Source organism: Anas acuta, chromosome 5, assembly GCF_963932015.1.
Source record: "Anas acuta chromosome 5, bAnaAcu1.1, whole genome shotgun sequence".
In the NCBI taxonomy this organism is placed as follows: domain Eukaryota; kingdom Metazoa; phylum Chordata; class Aves; order Anseriformes; family Anatidae; genus Anas; species Anas acuta.
The window spans coordinates 48,643,330-48,664,395 of record NC_088983.1 but is presented as its reverse complement, the minus strand read 5'-3'; the positions used below and the strand labels follow the sequence as shown (position 1 = coordinate 48,664,395).

The 21,066-nt window shown below is 41.5% G+C and overlaps 1 protein-coding gene across 2 annotated transcripts in view; it reads left to right on the top strand.

Moving 5' to 3' along the window:
• ABTB2 (ankyrin repeat and BTB domain containing 2) overlaps window positions 1-21,066 on the top strand; it is a 143,018-nt gene that overhangs the window by 91,379 nt on the left and 30,573 nt on the right. For both annotated transcript variants that reach the window (XM_068684627.1, XM_068684625.1), the window contains exon 3: window positions 2,605-2,815. In XM_068684627.1, coding sequence (XP_068540728.1) covers window positions 2,605-2,815 — 211 coding nt within the window. The remainder of the gene's footprint in view (window positions 1-2,604; window positions 2,816-21,066) is intronic.

Below are 21,066 nucleotides of genomic sequence, written 5' to 3'. Positions count from 1 at the left end.
TTGCCATTGTTGACAGTGTGAGGAGTTATGTGGCCAGTGTTGTGTAAGATTTAATTGTCTCATGGTGCCGTTTATGAAAATGAAGTTGGTTCATTAGACTACTTTATACTTAATTAATGTATAAGATGGTTTTTACTAGCCTTTTGGTAGTTAGTGGTGCTAGTGCCAATAGAAGATGGATGCTTTTGCCTAGATACTTCTGGAGGCTTTCTTGGACTTCTGTGGAACACAGCAGTGGCACCTCCCTCAGATGGCTGAGAGGGTTCCTTTTTTAGAGTTTACACAGTGGAAATGTCAAGGGTACAGGATACTCAAGGAAAAGCTTTTTGGTTACTTAAAAACAAAAAGTGGAGGGGAAAAAAAAATCTGAGAGCACTTCAGTAACAAAAACTTGTTCAGAACTTTTTTTAATGGTAACCAAATGAAATGTTCCATTCCTAGACTACTCACAAAGCCTCTTTAAAGTAAACAAAAATGATTTGTGTTTTCCCGGTCTACTTTTCCCTTGCAACGTTTCTGCTGGCATCACTTTCTTAGTCTCTACCACGTGAATGCTAATGAATGTCAGGGGCCAGCAAGGAGTTTGTGGGTTTCACCATTTATTTTGCAACCTGCCTTAATTTGAGGTTTTCAAATTCCTTTAACACACCTCTATTTATCCTGGAACACAAGAGAACATTTGTAGCATGGGCCTATGATTGAATACAGCTTCCTCTCTCTCTCTTCCCCCAGCCTGCTTTGGCCAACTTGGTCATTACATCTAGTGAATAGATCTCCTGATACAGTTGCCTACTGATTTTTTTTTTTTTTAATGTTGCTGCATGTTGCCAAAAAAATAAAGAGAGTGAGTGTGCAAAGGAGAAGGAACGTTATTCTGTGCTGAAAATTTAAATTCCAGATGCATTTCTTCTATAATTGTGCAGGCTTCTGTGTTTAGTACCAATGCTAGAGGATTCACAACATTCTTGTAAAAGTTTTAGATTGTAGAGAGTCAGGAGCTACTGAAGTGGAAAGGCGGAGGTGTTGGAAGGTTTTTGCATTCTGAAGTGGGTCCTTGAACATACTATGCACCAAACGAGTGGCACAACTTTACACTGCAAACAGAGATTTTTAATACTTCATTGATCTGAACCACTAATAATGTTGTATAGACATACGGGGGCTTTGTGGGGGTTTCTCCCTCGCCTGTGCAACACTAGGACCTCAAGGTTTCAGCTGGAAGTTGTTTGGCAAATTTAGAGTCTTGCTGTGATATAAAAGAACAAAAAGCTTCCTAAGAATCTCAGAGGGAGGTGCGAATAATTCATATTGTCATGGGTAAGTTCAAGGTGCTTTCTCAGGATCCAGCTTTGAGATGGGGTGACTATTTCAGTTCCATCCTTTCCCAGTATTGTAGCTGTGGGACACAATGGACTGACGTTTCCTGTGAGAGTTTTAGGGGACTGTAAAGCATAAAGCAACAGAAGATGCTCCCAAGGAAAAAATAGACCCTAGCTATGTATAGTAATCATTCAGACCGGTGGTATGGTAGTCACACTACTCAAAGATGTAACGTCTGGAGCCTTTATTGCAAAGCTCATGTAGTTTGTAATGCACCACAATAAAAGGAGAGTAAACAGGGTGTGCCCAAAGCAAGCATATTACACAAATGTCAGCTTTATGTGACTAAAGACTCCCTGCATAGCTGCTGTCTTGGGGTCATTGCTCTGTGAACTTTTTAGAAATCTGCAGCCTTAAACTTCTTTACTCGTAGAAACAGTGTAACACAGGTTGCCTTTTTCAAGGCCTTGTCAAGTCCAGCAGTACTCTGAAACAGAGGCAGTTTGGCTCAAATTCAAAGACCAGGAGGACTGAGCAGCTCCGAAAGCTCCTGGATTGCACTTATTACAAGGCTCAGGGGCAAATTCCTGGAGCAGATTGTGACAGCCAGCATGATAAAGATTGGCTTTTTAATAAGAGAGTCAGGTCTTGTTATTCTGGAGAAACCTGCAGGTAGAGTGAGAAAGAGAAAATCAGACCCCTCAGAGAAGGGATTTCTATACTGAACGCATCATTAATTAGTCACAGGCACCTGAACCTCAGAACCCAGTTGAAAGAATTGGGAGTAATCTCATAACCTAAAATACTGATGCTGGAGATGAGAACAAAATATTTATATTCGTGGTACTGGCTTTGCCTTGTGTAAGCTATGCTCCCAGCTCTGGCAATTGATTGTAAAATCGTTCTGATACCATGATGGTATCATCAGTTTTGTAGGCAGGTAAGAAACATTAATACCTGGTTTGAAATAGAAGAAAAAGATCATTAAAACAGGATGGAAAAATCACTGTAAAGCTCTTGTTCTGAATGTATGGTGACTGAGAGGAGTTTAAATCTCTAAGTGATAACTTGCCACTTGAAAGTGGCAACAAAATTTCCCTTACAACAAACTGCAAAAAGTGGCAGCTTGAGGGCAGCTTTTGGCTTAGTTAAAGAAAAAGTGTATTGGTACGCAAAGGGCATTTCTCTTAGCTGTGAGAGATTTCATTTAGCTGGTAGAATGTACTTAAGAGGACCATGGATGAATAGTAAAGAGACTCTTTTGCATTCTTTCTCCTTGTGCAGGTGATTTGGTCTCACGAGCAATGCACCACATGCAGTGCTTGAACACCATCCGCCCAGGCATGAGCCCCATTCGGCAAACGCGGCAGCAGCAACCCATCTCCTGGTCCCCTGATGCTCTCCATACCCTCTACTACTTCCTACGCTGTCCTCAGATGGAGTCCATGGAGAACCCCAACCTCGATCCTCCAAGAATGACCCTGAACAATGAAAGGTACGTGGGCTGGTGAGCTCAGTGGTCAGGGAGTTAGGCTAAGGTCTCCTTTTGTAGAGGTGCAGTGTTTGTATGAGCAGCGCTGGCAGTTTTGCAGGATGCTACCTATCAGGCATCAGTTATTCCTGCAGTCAGGCCAGACTATGCTGTCAGCCTTGCCAAGTTTACGAAGCCTTGGAATTGGAACTGGAAAGTGAGCTGTTTTTTCATGCAATCTTTCCGAGCGAGGCATATACTGTACGCTGCCAACGAGGCTTGTCTGGAGACACTGCCAAAAGTACATGTGGTTGCCTAAAGCAGTAAAGACCTTACCAAAGAAAATCTTACCTTCTGAATAGCACCAATTAACAATTGTCATCATTCTCAGGAACAGGAATGTCATTTGCTGTGCAGAGTTTTGAAGGGATTTATGACCAACCATCGTAATGATTACTTCAGTGGATGCTGTGTGTATGGTACACAAAGAAGTTCATATAGGAAGCCAATAACTGAACAGAAAATGCAGTGGGTTGCCCTGCCTTCTGCCAGCATCATACCTGACTCTGAAAGTAGGCTCATTATTAGAGTGGGTCAGAAATTTTCCAGTGGGATGTTTTTTCTGTTAGAAACCTCCCTGATTTCCTTCCTGCCCAGCAACTTGGCAGCCTGCCTGACAGGCGGGTGGCAGCGGAGAGCCTAGGAGCCCTCAGAGCCCTGGCCACAAGTTGAGTTCTTTGACAGGTCAGGGAGATCCTGCTCCTTGTGCTCCTCGGCTCAAAGGCAGACCGATAGCTGGCTGCTTTGCAGTTGCATCCTGCAGAGAGACCCAGGCCTCTCAGGACTTAGGTATCCCCAGTTTGAAATGCATATTGAACTATGTATTTATTTCAGAAATCTTACCTGAACCGAAAATTTTGGTTTCTGATTAACACTAGCCAGTACTTACGCTAGCTTACCTTCAGATTTCTTTTAGCCTGCTGGACATTAGGCAGATGGCTGTATCCTGGCCCTCTTTGTTTCTGATGCTACAAGTCAGCCCCAGATCTCATGCAGTCCTACACTGGCCTGCACCAAGCCTGCCTCCAGGTGTTCACCACCACCAAAGCTGTGGCTGACGGCTTTGTGGCCAGAGCCTGGCAAGTCAGGACTGAGAAGACTTCCTGAGAAAAGCAGTAGACTGAACTGTCTTCTTTTAAGGCTCTGAATTTTCAGGCTAAAGTGCAGAAAAACAGGCTGGACAAAAGGCAGCCTTTGTAACTGCAGGCTCAGTAAGTTACTTTAAGGAAAACCTCAAATAAGGAGAGAAGTATAAAGCTGTCACCTGTAAGTTTTCTGTTCTGCCAAAATATTTTACATGTGGCTGGTCTGTGTAGCTACCTCCACTGGTTGCTTTTCATTTTCTCTTGGTTGCTTAACTGTCTTTCTGTACTTCATCGTAGTTTGTACTAGAGTGACTTTGAGGTCTCGGTCTGGGAGCAAAACTGTTTTGCAGAGTAAAAAAAAAAAAAGGTTTTACTTCTGCTTATGTCTGATCCTCCCCCAATAGAAACAGCAGTATGGTAGCTAATCTTAATCAAATGCCCTCCCTAGTGTAAGACGATTTATTTTGCATTTTATGTTTGCTGGCTGTGCAAAAAATTAGTTTTCATGGTGCCAAATTCTGTAAAGTTGTACCATTAGTTTCCACAGCTGTGCAGCTGAAGCTGATAAGCAGCTTGTGTCAGAAACGTAGATTAAACTTTCTATTTTGTGTTGTGCTCTTTTCAATATTCGCAGTATGATGATGTTACTGCAGCTACTTGTTTTGTACACAGAGGGTAATAAACGAGTTAACAGGAGCGCAGTCATCTCTCCAACTGCTCCCAAACAATGCTTTTCACATGGTTTACCGGAGTTTGTTTGGAATGCAGGCTGCAACTCTATTCTATTTTAAAATCTGCACTAGATCCTATAACAGCTGGTGTAAGGGAAATTTCTGCCATTTTTTTCTGACCAGTATTTAGCTGTAAAGGAAATGAAAGAGGATATATTAAAATGGAGCAAAAACTGGCATTAGGGAAGAAAAAACAGAAATTGAGGACTATCAGGTTAAATAATTGGCTTTGTAAAGTTTATGAAACCTGGAAATGAACTTAATACTGCCCAATATGCTAGGGAAGAACATGTAATCTTACCTTTCGTTTGCCCCAAAATGTGTATGTGTCTTAATGTATTGACTTCTGTGCACATTATTTAGTATAGCTAGTGGGATAAATACTGCTGGCAGCACTTTATACAGGAGACAGTTTACAGTTTCCTAGCTAAAGAGGAAAGATGGTTGAGGCTGCGTGTGAGATGCCAGACTCATGGCTAAATAGATGAGAGTACTGATTCACCTAATGTGTGTTGGCAAAGCTGTGCAGCCCAGTTTTTACTCTTTACTGAGCCGTGCTAAATCAGCTGCAGACTCTGCAAACTCTTTTGTGTGTTTATGCTCCCTCTCTGGAATATACTTGTGATGTACGCTGCAATCCTAGTTTGTTTTCTGCTGAAAAACATCTCGGTCACAAACAAGGACAGTAATGCTGACCTGTTCTGCATTTGCTTGTGCTTTGGTTCATAGCCTGCTGTATAAATCTACTATCGTTGAATACCAGTCTGAAGTTTAGCAAAGAGAGGGACAGCTGTTTGAGCTGCAGGCTTGGTGAAACCCTGTCTTGATCTTGGTTAGATCTGTGAGCCATACGGATTCAAAGCCGTGTAGTAGGAACTGCAGTTGTGCAGCACAGCGATGGACCAGACAGCCCACTATCCACCCTGCTTGACTGTTGTCTGTGAGCTTTGTGTGTGTCACGCTGTGATGCAAAGTGCTATGAAAATCATGAGTCTGTGGGGCTAGAAGGCCTTTACTGTGCTTCCCTGCAATGTGAAGGGAAGTGTAGATTTCAAATTCTGAAGCCATGCCTAATGGAGGCTGTCATGCCTGGGCTGCCATAAAGGGTTTTTAAAAACCTAGCCGAGCTTCTGAACATATCCTGCAGCAAACTATACAAAGCATGAAAACGTACGTATTGCAGTTAGGTATGCAAAGCACCCCAATGCACAGAGCCAGTTTAAAGTCATAGAAGTTATGTACCTTATCCTCACTAAATACCTTAACAACTAACAAATTGTGGATAGTGATCTGTAGAGTCCTGCAGGAATGGCGTGGATGTAGCTGTCTCCCTAGAGCTTGGCAGATAGAGAACCTTTCTGTTTTGGCCTCCAATGGATGAATGATTTGGCATATCAGTAGACTGAAACTCTGGGAATTTTGTTGGTTTCATCTGGTTCTGACACTTACCTCCAGGCAAAGACACCGAAGTGGGGGAATGAGCTGAGGCAGAACTAGACAGGAAGCAACCAGCTATCTTTAGCAAAACATTTGAAACGTTTCCACAATGAATGTGTAGCTGCTGACTCTATGACCAAACCGTGACCCACCTGGAACCCCAAACTGAATTTGCTGCGTGGGCAGTAAGCTATCTGCCGTTTGGTGTCAGGTGAGCCACCTGAGGAAGTGTTTTGCAAGTAAAGTGCCACTTGTGCAATACTTTGGCAAATGAATTAGACCCTAAGGTGAGATCAAGCAGCTTTACTCAGTAGCCTGGCTGCCTGAAGGCTAAGAACCTGTCCATGCCATGAGAGAGCACATCTGTCTTTGTTGCTGCAGAAAGTCTCTCTGCTGGGCAATAAAATATATATTATTTTTTTTTAGTTTCTCAGGAATCATAGTGTATGTTGTGTCAGAGATCAGACAATGTGCTTTTGGACCATGGAGAGTGAGCAGACGTGTGGCACTCCCTCTCTCCGCTCTGTTTCTGCTGTTTTTTTTCCCATTGCTTATGTCAGGCTATCTGAGTTTGGGAGCACTCTGCAGTGTGAGATCATGTCCCAGAGCAGCAGAGCATGTTTGCTGGCATTGTTTGGGATACTGTGACTTGAGAAGGGCCATCCAAAGGTAAACTAAGTTTCTTTCTCCCTTCACTTTTTCCCTGAGTGGAATATAATGCTTTTGTGTTATTTTTAATGGTGTGTCCAGGCAAGATTGCCCTCTCAGTGATACTTATCATAGGGAGTGTTTGTCTTCTCCCTGTAGAGCACAAATTGAGGTCAATATTCTAGTCTCATTTTACAGCTGGGTGGACTTTACAGCATGGCAGCAGACCAGCCTTAAAGCTGGAAATAGAGGCCAGTCATTGCCCTCATCCTCTCTATTTTTGAATGCAAGATCTAAAAAGCACAGATTATCGTGTGGGCACAGCATTTATTGTAGGAAACTTAGTATGACCCTAATACCTAAGAAAAGGAAGAAGAAAAAAAAAAGGTGGATCCTGGGATCCTGCTTCCTGTTGTGTCGCTTATTATCCATGTGTGCTTGGTGACTAGGCTAGTCTTTTTCCTGTTCCAGCCACCCTATTTAAATATCAATTAATTGTTTTCCTATTGCTGATACTGTTGATCTGTAGAATGATCTAAAGGTAATTCTAGGCTTGCTCATCAGTGCTCATGGATCCAGTCACACCAGAGCTTTCTGAGCTATCTGACTTGTGGACATGCCAAGTTTTGCATGTCTAAGTTCGCTGGTGCATTATTTTAATCCAAGTATCAGTGAGTATTAAACAATTTATATCAGCAGAAGCACACTGACTGTACCCATCTGACTGTCGGTGAAAATCCAGTAAAACACTAGCGAAATTCCAGGGCTGATGTAGAATTTGTCAGCTGCCAACAGTAAAATTCAGGGCTTGCCAATTTGATGGAAATTCACAGCTCTTCAGCTGGAAAAGCTGTGGACACTGCAAGGAGCCAACTGCAATCACGCAGGGGGCCACCTCATTAGAAAAGAGAAAAGGGAAAGCTTCATTCTCTTTTCTCTGTGGAGGGGTCTAGAATACTTGCCTCAGATTTTATTACTTCTCTAGAGAGGAGTCTGGTTTGTGAAGCGATTGTAAACAAGTCTGGCATCACTCAAACGATTGCTTCCTTTCTGCATGAAATCCTTCAGAAAGCCTGCTGCACATTCTGCTTTTAGCTGGATGGCTGTTTTTATTGACAAGGTTCAAAAGCGACCTAAAAATTTCCTACTTCAACAAGAGTGCTCCCATTACACCTTGCTACCTCATGTGATTCAGGACCCATGAATAAGCATGCAAACCCTCCTTCAATAGGCTCAAGCAGGAGAAATGGGCTTGTGCCTACTCTCCTGAGTCATGTTAGCAGGGCAGAAAGAAGGAGATGGGTTATCTACTTGTGTTTTATTTGTGCTGTATTTCCAGCAACACCTGCTCTAAAACATAATCTGTTGGTAAAGCATACGCATCTGAAGCTGCCAGGAGGAAGACTGTAGCTCTTTCATGCCATTTTTGAGCACTGTTTGCTCAAATGCTATATTCATCCAATATTTGGCTTATTGGTTTTAGTCATCATTAAATAAAACATTTGATATTTGTCTTGTGACATATAATCCAACTTTACTCTGGCTAGCATGGAAACCAGGGTTAGGTCTATGTTAATAGTTCCTGGTACAGTCTCAAGATCCTGTCCTTTAAATTGATGGTAACCTGAGCCTATTATGCTTTCAGATTCAGATACTCATGTTCAAACCGGATTGAGCGGGGCAGTGGCTTTATGGCCCTATTTTATTTTTCATGCTTTGCAAAATTCAGTCTGTTCTCAGATACATCAGAGAAATGCCACTCAGTTTTACTGGGGAAAAAAATAATCTCAAAGCAGCTTGTGCCTATGCTTTGCTAGAGCACTGCTTTCAAGGGTCTTCTCACTTAGTTTCCTTATCAAGAACGTTGCAGTGTTTGACACAAATAGAGAAATCCTGTGCTATGGCTTTTCCTAAATCCCCAGTGAGTATCTGGTGAAGATGTTCTCATCTCTTTTTTTTATTATTATTTTGACAAAGCATTCCTTTGATCTTACCTTAGTACCTTCTTTTTTTTTTTTCTTGATGATCTCTAGGTGCTTTGTTAGAAATAATTAAAGCCCTCATTTTTTTGCCTCTTGATTAGCTGCATTCTTCCCCTCTGCTCAGAAAATGCCTGGGACACTACGTGCTCATTCTGGAATGGCTTGAGACAGGAGTGGTTCGATCACACGGATCAATTTATACAGCAGTATCAATCCATATTAAAGAGAATAATAACAACCCAGTTGCTAATGAGAACTATCTCCAGAAAGTCCTGCTTGGTGTTGCATGGGCACCCAACTGGCAGAGAAGGAAGGAAAATCAGGAATAACCTGCAGAGCCTGCTGCTGAGACCTGTGTTTGCTTGAGCTGTGTTCTCCACATCACTGCTTTCAGTGCTTCAGCTAAGGCTTTTCAGGACAAATCTTTTCTCCAGATGGATGTTTCCAGACTCTCACTGGTCTGTCATGAGGCTTTTTTCCCCCTCTACTCTTTTAAACTGCAGGTTTATGGAATTTTATTAAGTGCAATAGCTACATCATTGTCTGTCTTTTAGATTTATCTGTGGCCTAGCCTTTCCTAATTCAGATTTTATATATTTATGTCTGAATTCTTGTCTCTTACAGCCATATTCTATTGTTACCATGATTCATCAGGAAGAGAACTTGATACACTTGGTTCAATGAGCTGTGTTTTTGCAAAGGTCTGCAAGAAAATAAGTGCTGGGATCTCTTCTCTGGGAGATCATAGTATCTTTCTGCTCTCTCTACAGCTGCCTCACTAAACACATGAAAGACTTACTGCCATTCCCCCGTAAAAACAGTTTTCTGATAAATGTCCCTTTAGTTTGTTTTGAAGTCTGGTATCCTCCATAAAGACTAAGGGCAGCATCCTGCTCTACAGTGCAAACCGCTGGGTCCAAGTCTGACCTCAGCTCAGGGCCTCTCACGGCTGCAGGCTGTTAGCTCTGACATAGGGATGCAGCCCCGTGTGGGTATGTCCTGTAAAGGTTATTGTCTGTAGTTCAACTTGTTTGTTGTTCTGCTTTTTTAGAGACACACACAAGTAGGCTTTTTGACTCAGGGCATTTGCCTTTTTTTTCCCCTCTCTCTTTATTTTTATTTTTATTTTTTTCCCCCTCTCTCTCCTCAGGCCTGAAAAGCTGATGGATTTTGACAGAATCTTGAAATTTGTGATCCAGACTCTCACTATATCCAGGTTATCACTATATGGTGTGTGGACATGCTTACTTTCATTGTGTACATACAGACTGATTGGAATTGATTACAGTTAAGTCTAGGTATAAAGAATTAATTAAAAGTAATCCCTGATTCAGGCGTTTGTGTTGAGAGAGTGTGATGCTATAATCATACACTCACGATTAACAGTGTTTAAATCCCAGAAGTCAACAAGTTGATTTTAGAAAGACACGTCAGTGAATGTATTCCAGTCCCACTGCCATAGTCGCATTGCTTTTTTTTTTCTTTTTCCCCCAGAACTATTGAGATATAAATATACTGATTAAAATAGAACAGAAAGTAACAGAGTTACTTAAAACAGAAGTAACTCTTAAATTGAATTGTGCCGTTATAGCATTGCTTGTTTAGAGTAGACATAAAAATATGTTTTTCTTTGTTTTGAAGAGGGGGGAAAAGAGCAAATTTGCTGTTGATGAAAGATTAGTTTGGTAAATTTAACAGAAGAATAAGAAGACTATAAATGGATAAGACCAGCTTCCTTCACTATCATTCAGGAGAGAAGCTGTTACCATGTACTTTTGCCTATTTGAGTCATAGACCATTTAACTTCAGTCTTGATTGTGATTTTGAGATATTCATTCACAAGCAAGATTGAGTGAATGGCCTTGCTTCAGAGGCCAGTAAGCTACAAACAACATGCATCTGTTGACTAAAATTAACTGTTTATTGGCAGCACTGTTCCTGACCTTAGGCAGGATAAAATATGTGCTATGTCCATACTAAAAAGTTACACAATATATTTTAACGTCTTCCACAATTTTGAGAATTGATTTTATATCATTTATTAGGAGTCATAACTTTATCGTGCTTGTGGTGAACAGCTTTCACCTTTCTGCTTTTTATGGTGACAGCACGTTGCAGCAGTAATATCTAGCAAGAACAAAACACAGAAACACTTAAAAACTACTGACTTTGAACAGAGTCACATCTCATGCTACGTATGAGCTCGTAATGTCCTAACTGAAAGACTGAAGAGGGATCTAAAATAAATACTTGTCATATTTCTTACTCTATGTGTTATGTATGCTCGTATACATACACATGTATGCCCTGAGCACCATAGCACTGGCACATGAAGTGAATTAAAAACAAGTCATATTAGTTAAAAGTCAGTAGGTGACAGACAGTACTTACATTTGGGTTTCAGGAAATATTCCTGCCTGTGTCTGTCACTGGAATATTTTTAAGCCTCTCTCTCCCTCTCTTTCTCCCTCTCTCTTTTTTTAATTGTTCATTTTTTTATAGTTCAAAGATTGTAAAATTGGAAAGTGAGGTGACCTTGCCAGTAGTGAAGGGAATTAATTGCTAACCCTGAGGATCAGATTCATCCAAGTGTAACTGCTGAAACTGGCAATACAGTCTACTCTGAATTAGATTCTTTTTCTGTCTTTTATGTTGCCTGTATAAACAAACACTGCTTTTTGTTGTTGTTTTTTAACTCTGTATCTCACACCTGGGTAGACTAGCCTTTCTGCCGTGTTACTGGCTCTAAGCAATTTGTAGTGTTACTAGGGTGTTTCCAAAGTAGCCTGTATCCTCTGATCTTCTGTATCAGAGTAGGGGTGTGGTACAAACAGAGGTTATTTAAAATCTCTGCAAAATTGCAAGAAGAATCTCGCTGTTACACCAAATTGAACAGCACACAGCAGACTTCACGAAGAGTAAAGAGACTGCTTCCCTATGCCAGCCTTGGCACAGAGGAAAAGCATTACAGGTAAACAAGAGCATCTACGGTGAAACAAATATTTGGCTTTAATAGTTGTATCTGAAGCTGTGTGCCAAAAAGTCAGGCTCTTAGGCTGTCTTGAAACCTTGCTGCTGAATGTGCATTGGTTTCCAATAGATAGACAATCTATTAGAAAGGATCTGCGAAGTCTCAGATGTCATAGATACAAACATACATGGGAACAGGTCACCTAAAAGATTACCAGGTGCAAATGTGTGACTTGATAGTTAGAAAAAATCACCTGTAAGCAGATAAGCTGGCAGTATAATCTAGAACAGATGCACTCGCCTGATTCCCCAACTGGAAGGGCCACTGTGCTTCTGAAGCCTGGATGGGTGGACACTGGGCCAGAGAACTGGAAGTATAGATAGATACTGCAGCAACATCTGGTGCTGCTTCCATGCCAGCCAAATGTTCATATTTCTTGTCATTGCTAATCCACCCTATCTCTGAGCTTCTTTTCAACAATTTGCAATTATGTTCCTTTGATGCTGAAAGGCCGCAGCTCATCTGACACAATAGGGATGCAGGAGGTAAATGAGGAGCACTCCAGTAGGAATTACTGACAGAGTCTCTGAGAGTCGCATGAACTACATTTGCTGATCGAATCTGAAGATTGTCGGTAAATTATCAAGGTGCCTACTTTATTAAAATCTAACTAAAAATATCTGATATGTTTTGTGCAGCTGCAAGTGATTTTTAAATACTGTATTAGTATGTAAACTGAATGAATGTCAGGGCTGTGAATATCCAGGGTTGGACTGGATGATCTCCAGAGGTCTCTTTCAAGCTAAGTGATTCCCTCGGGTAAGACACAAGGAAGATTTATCAGAAGAGATGTGCTTACTGAGTGCTGTGGAACTATCAGAGGTGAGGGATTTGTAAGAAGCAGTTGTTTCTTGCATAAAGAACTGACATCCCTGGGAGCTCTTCCTGGAGTTCGTTGCATTCACCAATCTAACATTTTACACTGAAATGCAAATCCTGCCTATCTATTTGCTGGTCTGTAACAATGAAAAAGTTGGAGAAAGCAGTAGAGGAAAAACATGTGTGTTAAACGATAATGGGCAAATAAAGGGAAAGTAAAATGAAAGAATCTTCATGTCATTCCCCTTTTCTCCCGTGAGACCGTGTTGTTTGGCTTGGTGGAATACCAGTGAGATTTATACTGCGTTTTGCTATGTGATTTACAGTGAGGAGAAGGACTTCAATTAGCCTCATATCAGACCCTGGGAAGGAGCAAAAAAACATGGAACCCATTTCAAAATATACTGATATTGTGTATCACTCGAGATAGTGAGTGGGAGTAGTCAGTACGGATTATGAAGGGGAAATCATGCTTAACCAACCTGCTAACCTTTCATGATGAGATGCCTGCCTTGCTAAATGATGGGAGAGCACTGGACGATGTGTATCTTGACCTTAGTAAGACTTTCAATACCGTCTCCCAAAACATCCTTATCGACAAATTTGATAAGGTATGGGCTAGACAAGTGGTCAGGGAGGTACACTTGGGAGCTGGCTGAGCTGCTGGGCTCATTGGGTTTGTAATCAGCATCATGAAGTCCAGCTGGAGGTCAGTCACTAGTGACATACCCCAGGGGTTGATAGTGGGATCAATACTGTTTAATAACTTCATTAATGACCTGGATGACAAGACAGGGCGTACCCTCAGCAGACTTGCAGATGATACGAAACTGGGAGAAGCCTTGATACAGCTGATGGCTGTGTGACTGTTCGTAGGGACCTCAGCAGTTGGAGAACTGGTCCAACAGGAATCTTGGTTAAGTTATGCAAAGGGAAATGCCACGTCCGTCCCGTATCTGGGCAGGAATGAGCCCAGTACATGCTGGGGGCTGACAAGCTGGAAAGCAGCTTTGCAGAAAAGGAACTGGAGGTCCTTGCTGCAAAGACAGTCAACAGAATCCTGGGCTGCATTAGAGAGAAAATTGACAGCAGGAGGAGAGGGGATCCTTCCCCTCTGCTCAGCACTGGTGAGACACACCTGGAGTGCTAGGTCCAGTGCTGGGCTCCCCACTACATGAAGGAGATGGATGTACTGGAGACGGTCCAGCAAAGGGCCACAAAGATAATGAAGGGAGTGGAGTTTCTCTCATTTGAGGCATGCCTGAGACAGCTGGGGTTGCTTCGTCTGGGGAAGAGATGGCTCAGAGAGATCTTATCAGTGTCTATAAATACCTGGTAGGAGGGGAACAAAGACAAAGCCAGACTGTTCCCATTGGTGCCCAGTGAAAGAACAAGGGCACTACCTGGAATATACGTACAGAAAGGTCTATTTGAACATGATAAAGCTCTTTTTTTCTTTTTTTTTTTTTCTTTTTTTTTTTCTTTTTTTTTTTCTTTTTTCCCATGATAAAACCATTGTAACAGGTTGCCCATGTTGGCTGTGTAGTCTCCATCCTTGGAAGTAATCAAAATCCAACTGGACACGGCCCTGGGCAGCCTGCTTTAGTGGATCTTGGCTTGATCAGGGGCTTTGGGTGAAACAATCTCCACGGGTGCTGTCCATCTCAGCTGTTCTGTGGTTCCAGTTGCAGTATTTGTCCCTTAAAGTTGTTTTGTGTGTGTCAGCCTGCTAACTTCACAGTCATTGATAGGTATCAAGAAATAGTTTCTGAGAACTGGCTATTCAGTTAGACAGCAGGCAGTAGCCAAGCCTTACCACCTACCTAGAGAAGTAATAAGGCATTTGACAGTCTTTGTCCTGGCAGTTACAAAAGATTCTTCTGAAAAGTGCTTTTTCCTGCTTTCATAGGCGTTTTACAGTAGATCTCAATGCTTGCAGAAAATCCCTGGAAAGACCATCTTTGACCCAAGCCATTTCTGGCAAATATCCCTCGTTTGTAAAAATGTTTAAAAACTAGGTAGACAATCTTTGGCTCTCTTCTTTAGTAACAAAGAGATGATAGTGTGTGTTGTGTGTATGCTACCACCCTGCAATTACTATAACTACAGCTACAGTAATTACTGTAACTACTGTAAAGATTTCGATGTGAAGTTCTTGGCTTCTGTGCTTCGGTTTCCATCTGTTCAGATAAAAAAGAAGGTGCAAGAAAATAAGAGCCTGGCAACTTCGCTGCTTGTATTCTCAGGGCTGGCACGAACAGAAATCTTTAGTGCCTGTGGGCACCCTGTGTTGTGCATTGTTTATTGTTTGCTATTTCATGATCAGAAGACTAAGCAGCAAATGAGCACGAAAAAGGAGGGAGCAGTAATGCAGGAAACTTAGAACAGAACTGTTACGGCATGTTTCACTAAAAAGGCATTTTAGAAATACAGAGATGAATAACGTGAGGTCTCCTGGCTTCTTTTTCCAGCTTTGGGACAGTGGTCGCCCATTAAAGTGGTAGAGGACTGAGTCTAAATTTCTCTACTTGATCCTTGCTGGTTTGCCGTCATTTAATATCAGCCTGTCTCAGTTTTTACTAGACATAGCTCTTAAAAGACAGTGTCGTGATACTGCTGCAGTGCTTTTGTAACTCACAGAAATACAGAGCAGTAACTCTGGATGAAAGGTTCTGAACACGTTGCAAAGAAGGATGGTAAAAAGCCAACAAGTTACTTCTTTTTCAGTAATTGCTGTTTCCAATTGAAGTTAATATTATTTCCTATTAGACTAAATTACTGACGTGCAGAACTTGCCTGTTTCCTGAGGAAGGAGTTAGCTGGTGCTTTAACAAGGGCCATGCTAAATAAAGACGTAATTCTGAGCTTTGGCTGTGCAGCAGCCATGGTTGGCAGGTTGTAGGGGTTTTCTCTCCTATTGTGGCTGACATCTTTGTAACACAGACCTAAGAGCTAAGTTCTCCTGAAGAGTAAATGTTTCTGGGTATAATTTATGATAATAGCAACAATCATTCTTCTCTTTGACCACGTGGAGATTAGAAACTAAGCTTTCCCCGGGGTAATCCTAGATTGAACGTCTCTGCATTGTTTCCTTCTTAAAGGAGACCCTGGCAGTTTGCTCTTCCTGGTCCCACAGCTGCAAGTGCGTGTACTGTCATGACCTGATGGTCACATATGATGCTAAGCTGTACTGTTTTCATCAAGTGTTTTAACAGTAAGTGCTGAACCGACTGTTTTTAAAAGCCTGTCTGCTCTGCAAGACAAATCCCATTTAAATGAGTTACATGTCTGAGCGGATTCTCTCATGTTTGTGGATTCTTCTGGGGCTAAACAACCATGTGCTGATACAATGCATGCTGGTCTAACGTGTTTGCTCAGAAAGGAAAGAGGCTGAACGATGTTTTGCTCTCACTGCTTATCAGCATAAATCTGGAGTGATGTGCTGAAAAGGGGTACGCTCTGTCTGGAGTCAAACAGCTGGGGCCTTCAGTTCCACTGAAATCTTCACCTAAAGTTCTTTAATGTATGGATTAGAAGGTAAATCATAAAGGTTAGAGAACATGCAAGAGAGGTAGAAACTGTAGGTTTTTATTCCCAGGCTTGGTGGAAAACTCTTGTACTGTAAGTATTTCACTTAGCCACTCCTCACCTCTTCAGCTCCCTTCAGAAATGCAACACATCCTTCCAGAGAAATATGGGGTCTTCTGACACAGGTGTTTTAGAATCGCTAGTGGGAAAGGCTGAATTGTCTATGAGACAATACTAGAAGGTAGGCAAGCTATCTGAGAGGAGTATAGGCACATTAGCATGAAATTATAACAGGACTCACATAACCTGCTCAGGACGCATCTTGTTGCAATTATATTGCTTCCAGCATCCAGACTGTGTGATTAAGAGTTACCTCTGTGCAGCACTGCACTGTGCCAGGCAGTCAGTGCTAAGTTCCCTGTTGTGACTGCCAAATTCTTCAGGACGGATCTCTCTGAAGAGTTAATGCATTAGAACATCACAGAAACATATGTTCCTTAAATGACTTTCCATCTGGGCATTCTTCTTTATACAAGAGAAGTTACAATAGTTTAATTAGCTGACTTTGGAACATCTTTTTGTCTACTAAAATCTCAATGTTGAGACACTCAGTAGGCTTAACCTTTGCTCAAAGGTAAGTGACCAAGCTAACTTAAATTGACTACATGTAGAAAGGTTCATTCACCCTGGTATAGTGATGTGTTAGATTTTTGGCTAAGTACAGCTTTATCCATATAGTCAGGGCTCAGAAGTACCTGATGTGAAGAAAGGCAAGTGAAAACTAGTTTATTTCTCAATGAATTTTGTTTCTTCAAGGTAAAAAGTCTGAGAAGAAAGCCTTCTGTTTCCCATCTTTCACATACATTTATTGTTCCTTTGTACCTGGGATGCAGAGCACTGGGTGTTGACAGAAAGGTTTATTCAAGCAACAGGTAATGAAGTGTAGAGTAGGCAAAGATTTTGAATGATAATTTGTTTTTCAACAAGTTGAAGAAAAATAATTGTGCACATTGTATTTGGCATTAGAATTGATGTATGTTTATCTTTTTTAACATATTCTTTGAAGTTTGTATTTCTAGATCTGCTTTCTGACAATAGAGTTTTAAAAATGCCGAAAGGAGGAAAAAAACAGGCTTGTAGCTTGGTATTAGAAACAAGAACACAATGTTTTGTTATGCCCTATCAGTTCAGAGTCCCTCTGTTCCTGCAGTAGCCGCAGCGCTGCGCCCTTCACAGTGGTCAAAATGAAGCAGGGTGAACCTGTTACAAGAGCGAGTTTTAGCTGTGTGTAGGAAAACTTGGTTCTCCTACCCTCCATTAGAATGTTTATCTGATCTGTTTATATAAGACTGTGGAAGTGTGCCTTTATAGAGAGAGAGATGGGATACAAGATAGCCTTGATATGGAGAGCTGGATGACAGTTGGGCTTTCTAACCTACCTCCAAGCCTGTACCACACTGCTCTACTTAGTCATCTGCAAACTCAGCATAAAATCTGCAACTCTGTAGTTCAGAGTACAGGAGCTGCAAAGTTTTGGTAGTATGACGACTTGCTCTGTAGGAAGTATTGCTTATGCTACAGTGCATGCTTCTGGCTGCCTGTTTGTGCTACTATTTGTGCCGGCAGCTGCACGTATGACTGTGTCAAGATTTAAGGGTAAGAGCCTTTACATCTCTCTTGTTCGCAAGATGGTAATTTGTGAAGATTCCCCCAATTTGTGGTAAAGAACTGTGTGTGTTTTGAGGAATAGATGCAAGTTACCTGCTAGATTCTTCAAAGCATACATGGACAACGTTGTCCTCCTGGAAAAACTGAGAGAGCAGTCAAGTGAGTTAACTTTATGAGCTGACAGTGTTTGAAAGACTAGAGAACAGGTTTGACAAAGTTCGTATTTTGTCAACTATGGCAGGTGTGTAACACATAAATTCATTCCAGTGGGAACTCTACAACACCTGATTTGGATCTTTCTAAGAGAAAGGTATGCTGATTTGACCAGTGATTCAGTATTCATTGAAATGAACAATGATCCAGTAGGGATGGCAGAAGGCTAGCAGTACCCAAGGTGGCAAAATCCTCTTAGTTTAACTTTAGATATGTCCTGTCTACGTTGTTCTTGATTAGAGCAAACTGTTTTCTGCTGAAAAATCTCCCTCAGGTATATGTTGAGGTACTGAAACACAAAATTAGTGTTTGACATTTACTGAGAGTTCATACACAACAACAGTCAAAACAAGCGACTGCTTAGCTGCAGTTCTAAGCATATCTAAGTAACCGTGCTGAAAGCAAACTTAATAGCTGGAATTTATGGCATCTGCTGAGAAACACTGCAACTCCAAATGTTGATATTTAAAGCATTAATGCTTTAAATTTCATTAAAGCATTAATGCTTTAAATATAGGATATTTGGAAACCAAAAGACTTGGAGCTCTACCAGTTATGTTCACCTATCAGAATCCCATAATTAAGCAGTTATGTCCTCCATTTTTAGTGCCACTTGGGTTCATTGATATCCATTGATATGACCATAAAATCATGGTTATATAAGCAGGAAGAGTTTGAAACTAGGAGATTTCACAATATTAAACACATAATGGAAGTGTTTATGCCACAACTCTGGCGTAGAATGACTGTACCTTGATCAAATTAGTTGTTTTCTTTAAATTCAGGACTCTTCCATTGCTATTATTACACTTACCATATCTATAAACTGATGTAGTGCCATTTACATAATTAGCTAAGGCAAAATGAAAAACATATAACTCATTATGCTTTCCAGTACACATAGAAACACATTCATTCACCAGTGGTAACACGCATCTTTGGGTGTCACAGGACTCTTCATTTCTGCATAGCAGCAGCTCTTTTCAGTATTTTAAGACAAGACCTGAGGCACAAAATTGAAGCTCTTTGAAGATACAGGTGCAATATGTTCATTGAACAGCTTTCCAGTAAGACGAAATGGTGTTCTCTTGCAAAATAATAATTAAAGAATGCCACAATGGCATCTATTTCATCTATGATGCTATTCCTCCTTATAATATTTCATTAATGACCTATCTCATGCGTCTTACCTGGCACCGACTTTGAGAGATGAGTACTGCCTATTCATTCACAAATGCTACACCCTGTGGGCTTGATTGCCTTTTATTCAAGAAAATGGATTCTGAAATTGTGGCTATTTAGTGAGACCCTCTGTGATCGTAGTACAGCGGGTGGGACCTGAGTTACATAATAACACTACTGGGTGGAGTGGATACCTGGTTTTAGTGCGTACCTAAGAGGGCTCCAAAATCAGCGCTAGTGTGTTCCTCATGCCAAATTAGTTTCTGGAACTTCTCAGATTGCAGGAATGTGAAAAGCCATTTCATTAGGAAAACACTGACGTCAGCATCAGGTGAGCTTCATTTACACGAAGGCTGTGCTCACAGTAGCGTGACGTGGAAGTGTAACATCAGTCAGGCAACTAAAAAATAAAAACTTCATCAACCTTTCCATTGTTCTGAAAACGAAAGAGTCATCTTTTAGTCTTGAAACGGTTAGCCTCTATATAACATGATTTTGTGTTTGAAAATTTGTCTTTTGAAATATTAATTAGGTTTTGGCTTGTGCTGTAAGGTAAATGGAAACGTTTCCCTATTTATTGTGAAAACCCTTTGCTTTGGTCAGGATTGTCTTTGTTTAGCAGAGCAAACTTTTGCAGTTGTAATTAATTAAACAGTTTTGAGTACTCCAGAACTGCACAAAAATATTTCTCTTCCTGGCTTTTTGTTCACACAGTTGCAACTCGGGAGCTTCAGGCAGTTTTCATAAGCATGGCAATGCTCTGCATTCAGGATTTTACAACTGGGCCCTGAAAATTAGTTCTGTGATTGAATCTGGCAGATTGGTTTTGGCTTGAGAATCAGCATATGTTTTTAACATATGCATGTTGGCAAATCAGATTGAAGTCATAACTAACAGGCCTGTTATCTCAATCCTACTAGTGCTTGTGGGAATTAACTATAATGGGTAAAAAAATTATGGAGGAGTCGCAGCACTGGATAGTGAAGAGCCACAGTGACCCCAGATAAATCTGCTTGCAGGTAGCACAGTATTTTATTTTATTATTAGTTTTTTTTAATTTGCCAGCCTAGCTCCTGGAACGAGCCATAGGAGTTACCTCTTGGTTTTTCTGGCCACAAGATCAAGGCTAATCCAAGAATAACAGACAACCCATTCTGGCTTGCTGCCTGTGTTTATCTCTGCCTATCGCATAGCATGCTGTTACAGGCTCTTTTCTTTAATGCATGTAGTTTGTATGCGTGCTGCGCTCCAAACTGGATCAGTGTTTTCTTTTGCAGCAGGAATTGTGCTCGTACCACATGGCAGGGTCTCCTCAGCCAGTCCGTTTGGGGTTGGTCCCAGTGTGGGGCCCCAGATGGCAAACTGGTTTGGGGTGGAACAATACGTGCTGGCCATTTCTGGTCATTCTGCAAACTCTCTGGGGCCCTTTTGAGGGAATAACCCAGAAAAAAAAACCCAGGGGAAGAAAACAAAACAAAACAAACAAACAAAAAAAACAGTGTCACAAAGAGAATTTTTAAGATTTTCCACACAAATTGATTTTTAAGGACAGTTTGAAGCAGTTTGTGACCTGCTGTGTAGCTAAGCACAGGCCACATAGGCTTGTAGGAAGCTGAACTGTAACACCAAAGCCAACAAGCAGCACGTGTGAGAGGCAGGCAGACCTGAAGCATCCTTGCAGCTGTCCACAGAGAGCCTAAGGGGCAGCAGAGGTGTGCCCATGCCCATGCCCTACCTGCCCAGGTAAGCGCTGCTTCCTTCCCAGCAGCCGCTCTGAAAGGGCTGGGCCATGATTAGGTCTTCTGGCAAAATGGGTGGCTTGGAGACCAGGGTGGCCACCTTCTTTCTATGACCTGGGAAAGGCTTAACAGACACGATGCGAAGGAGCAGT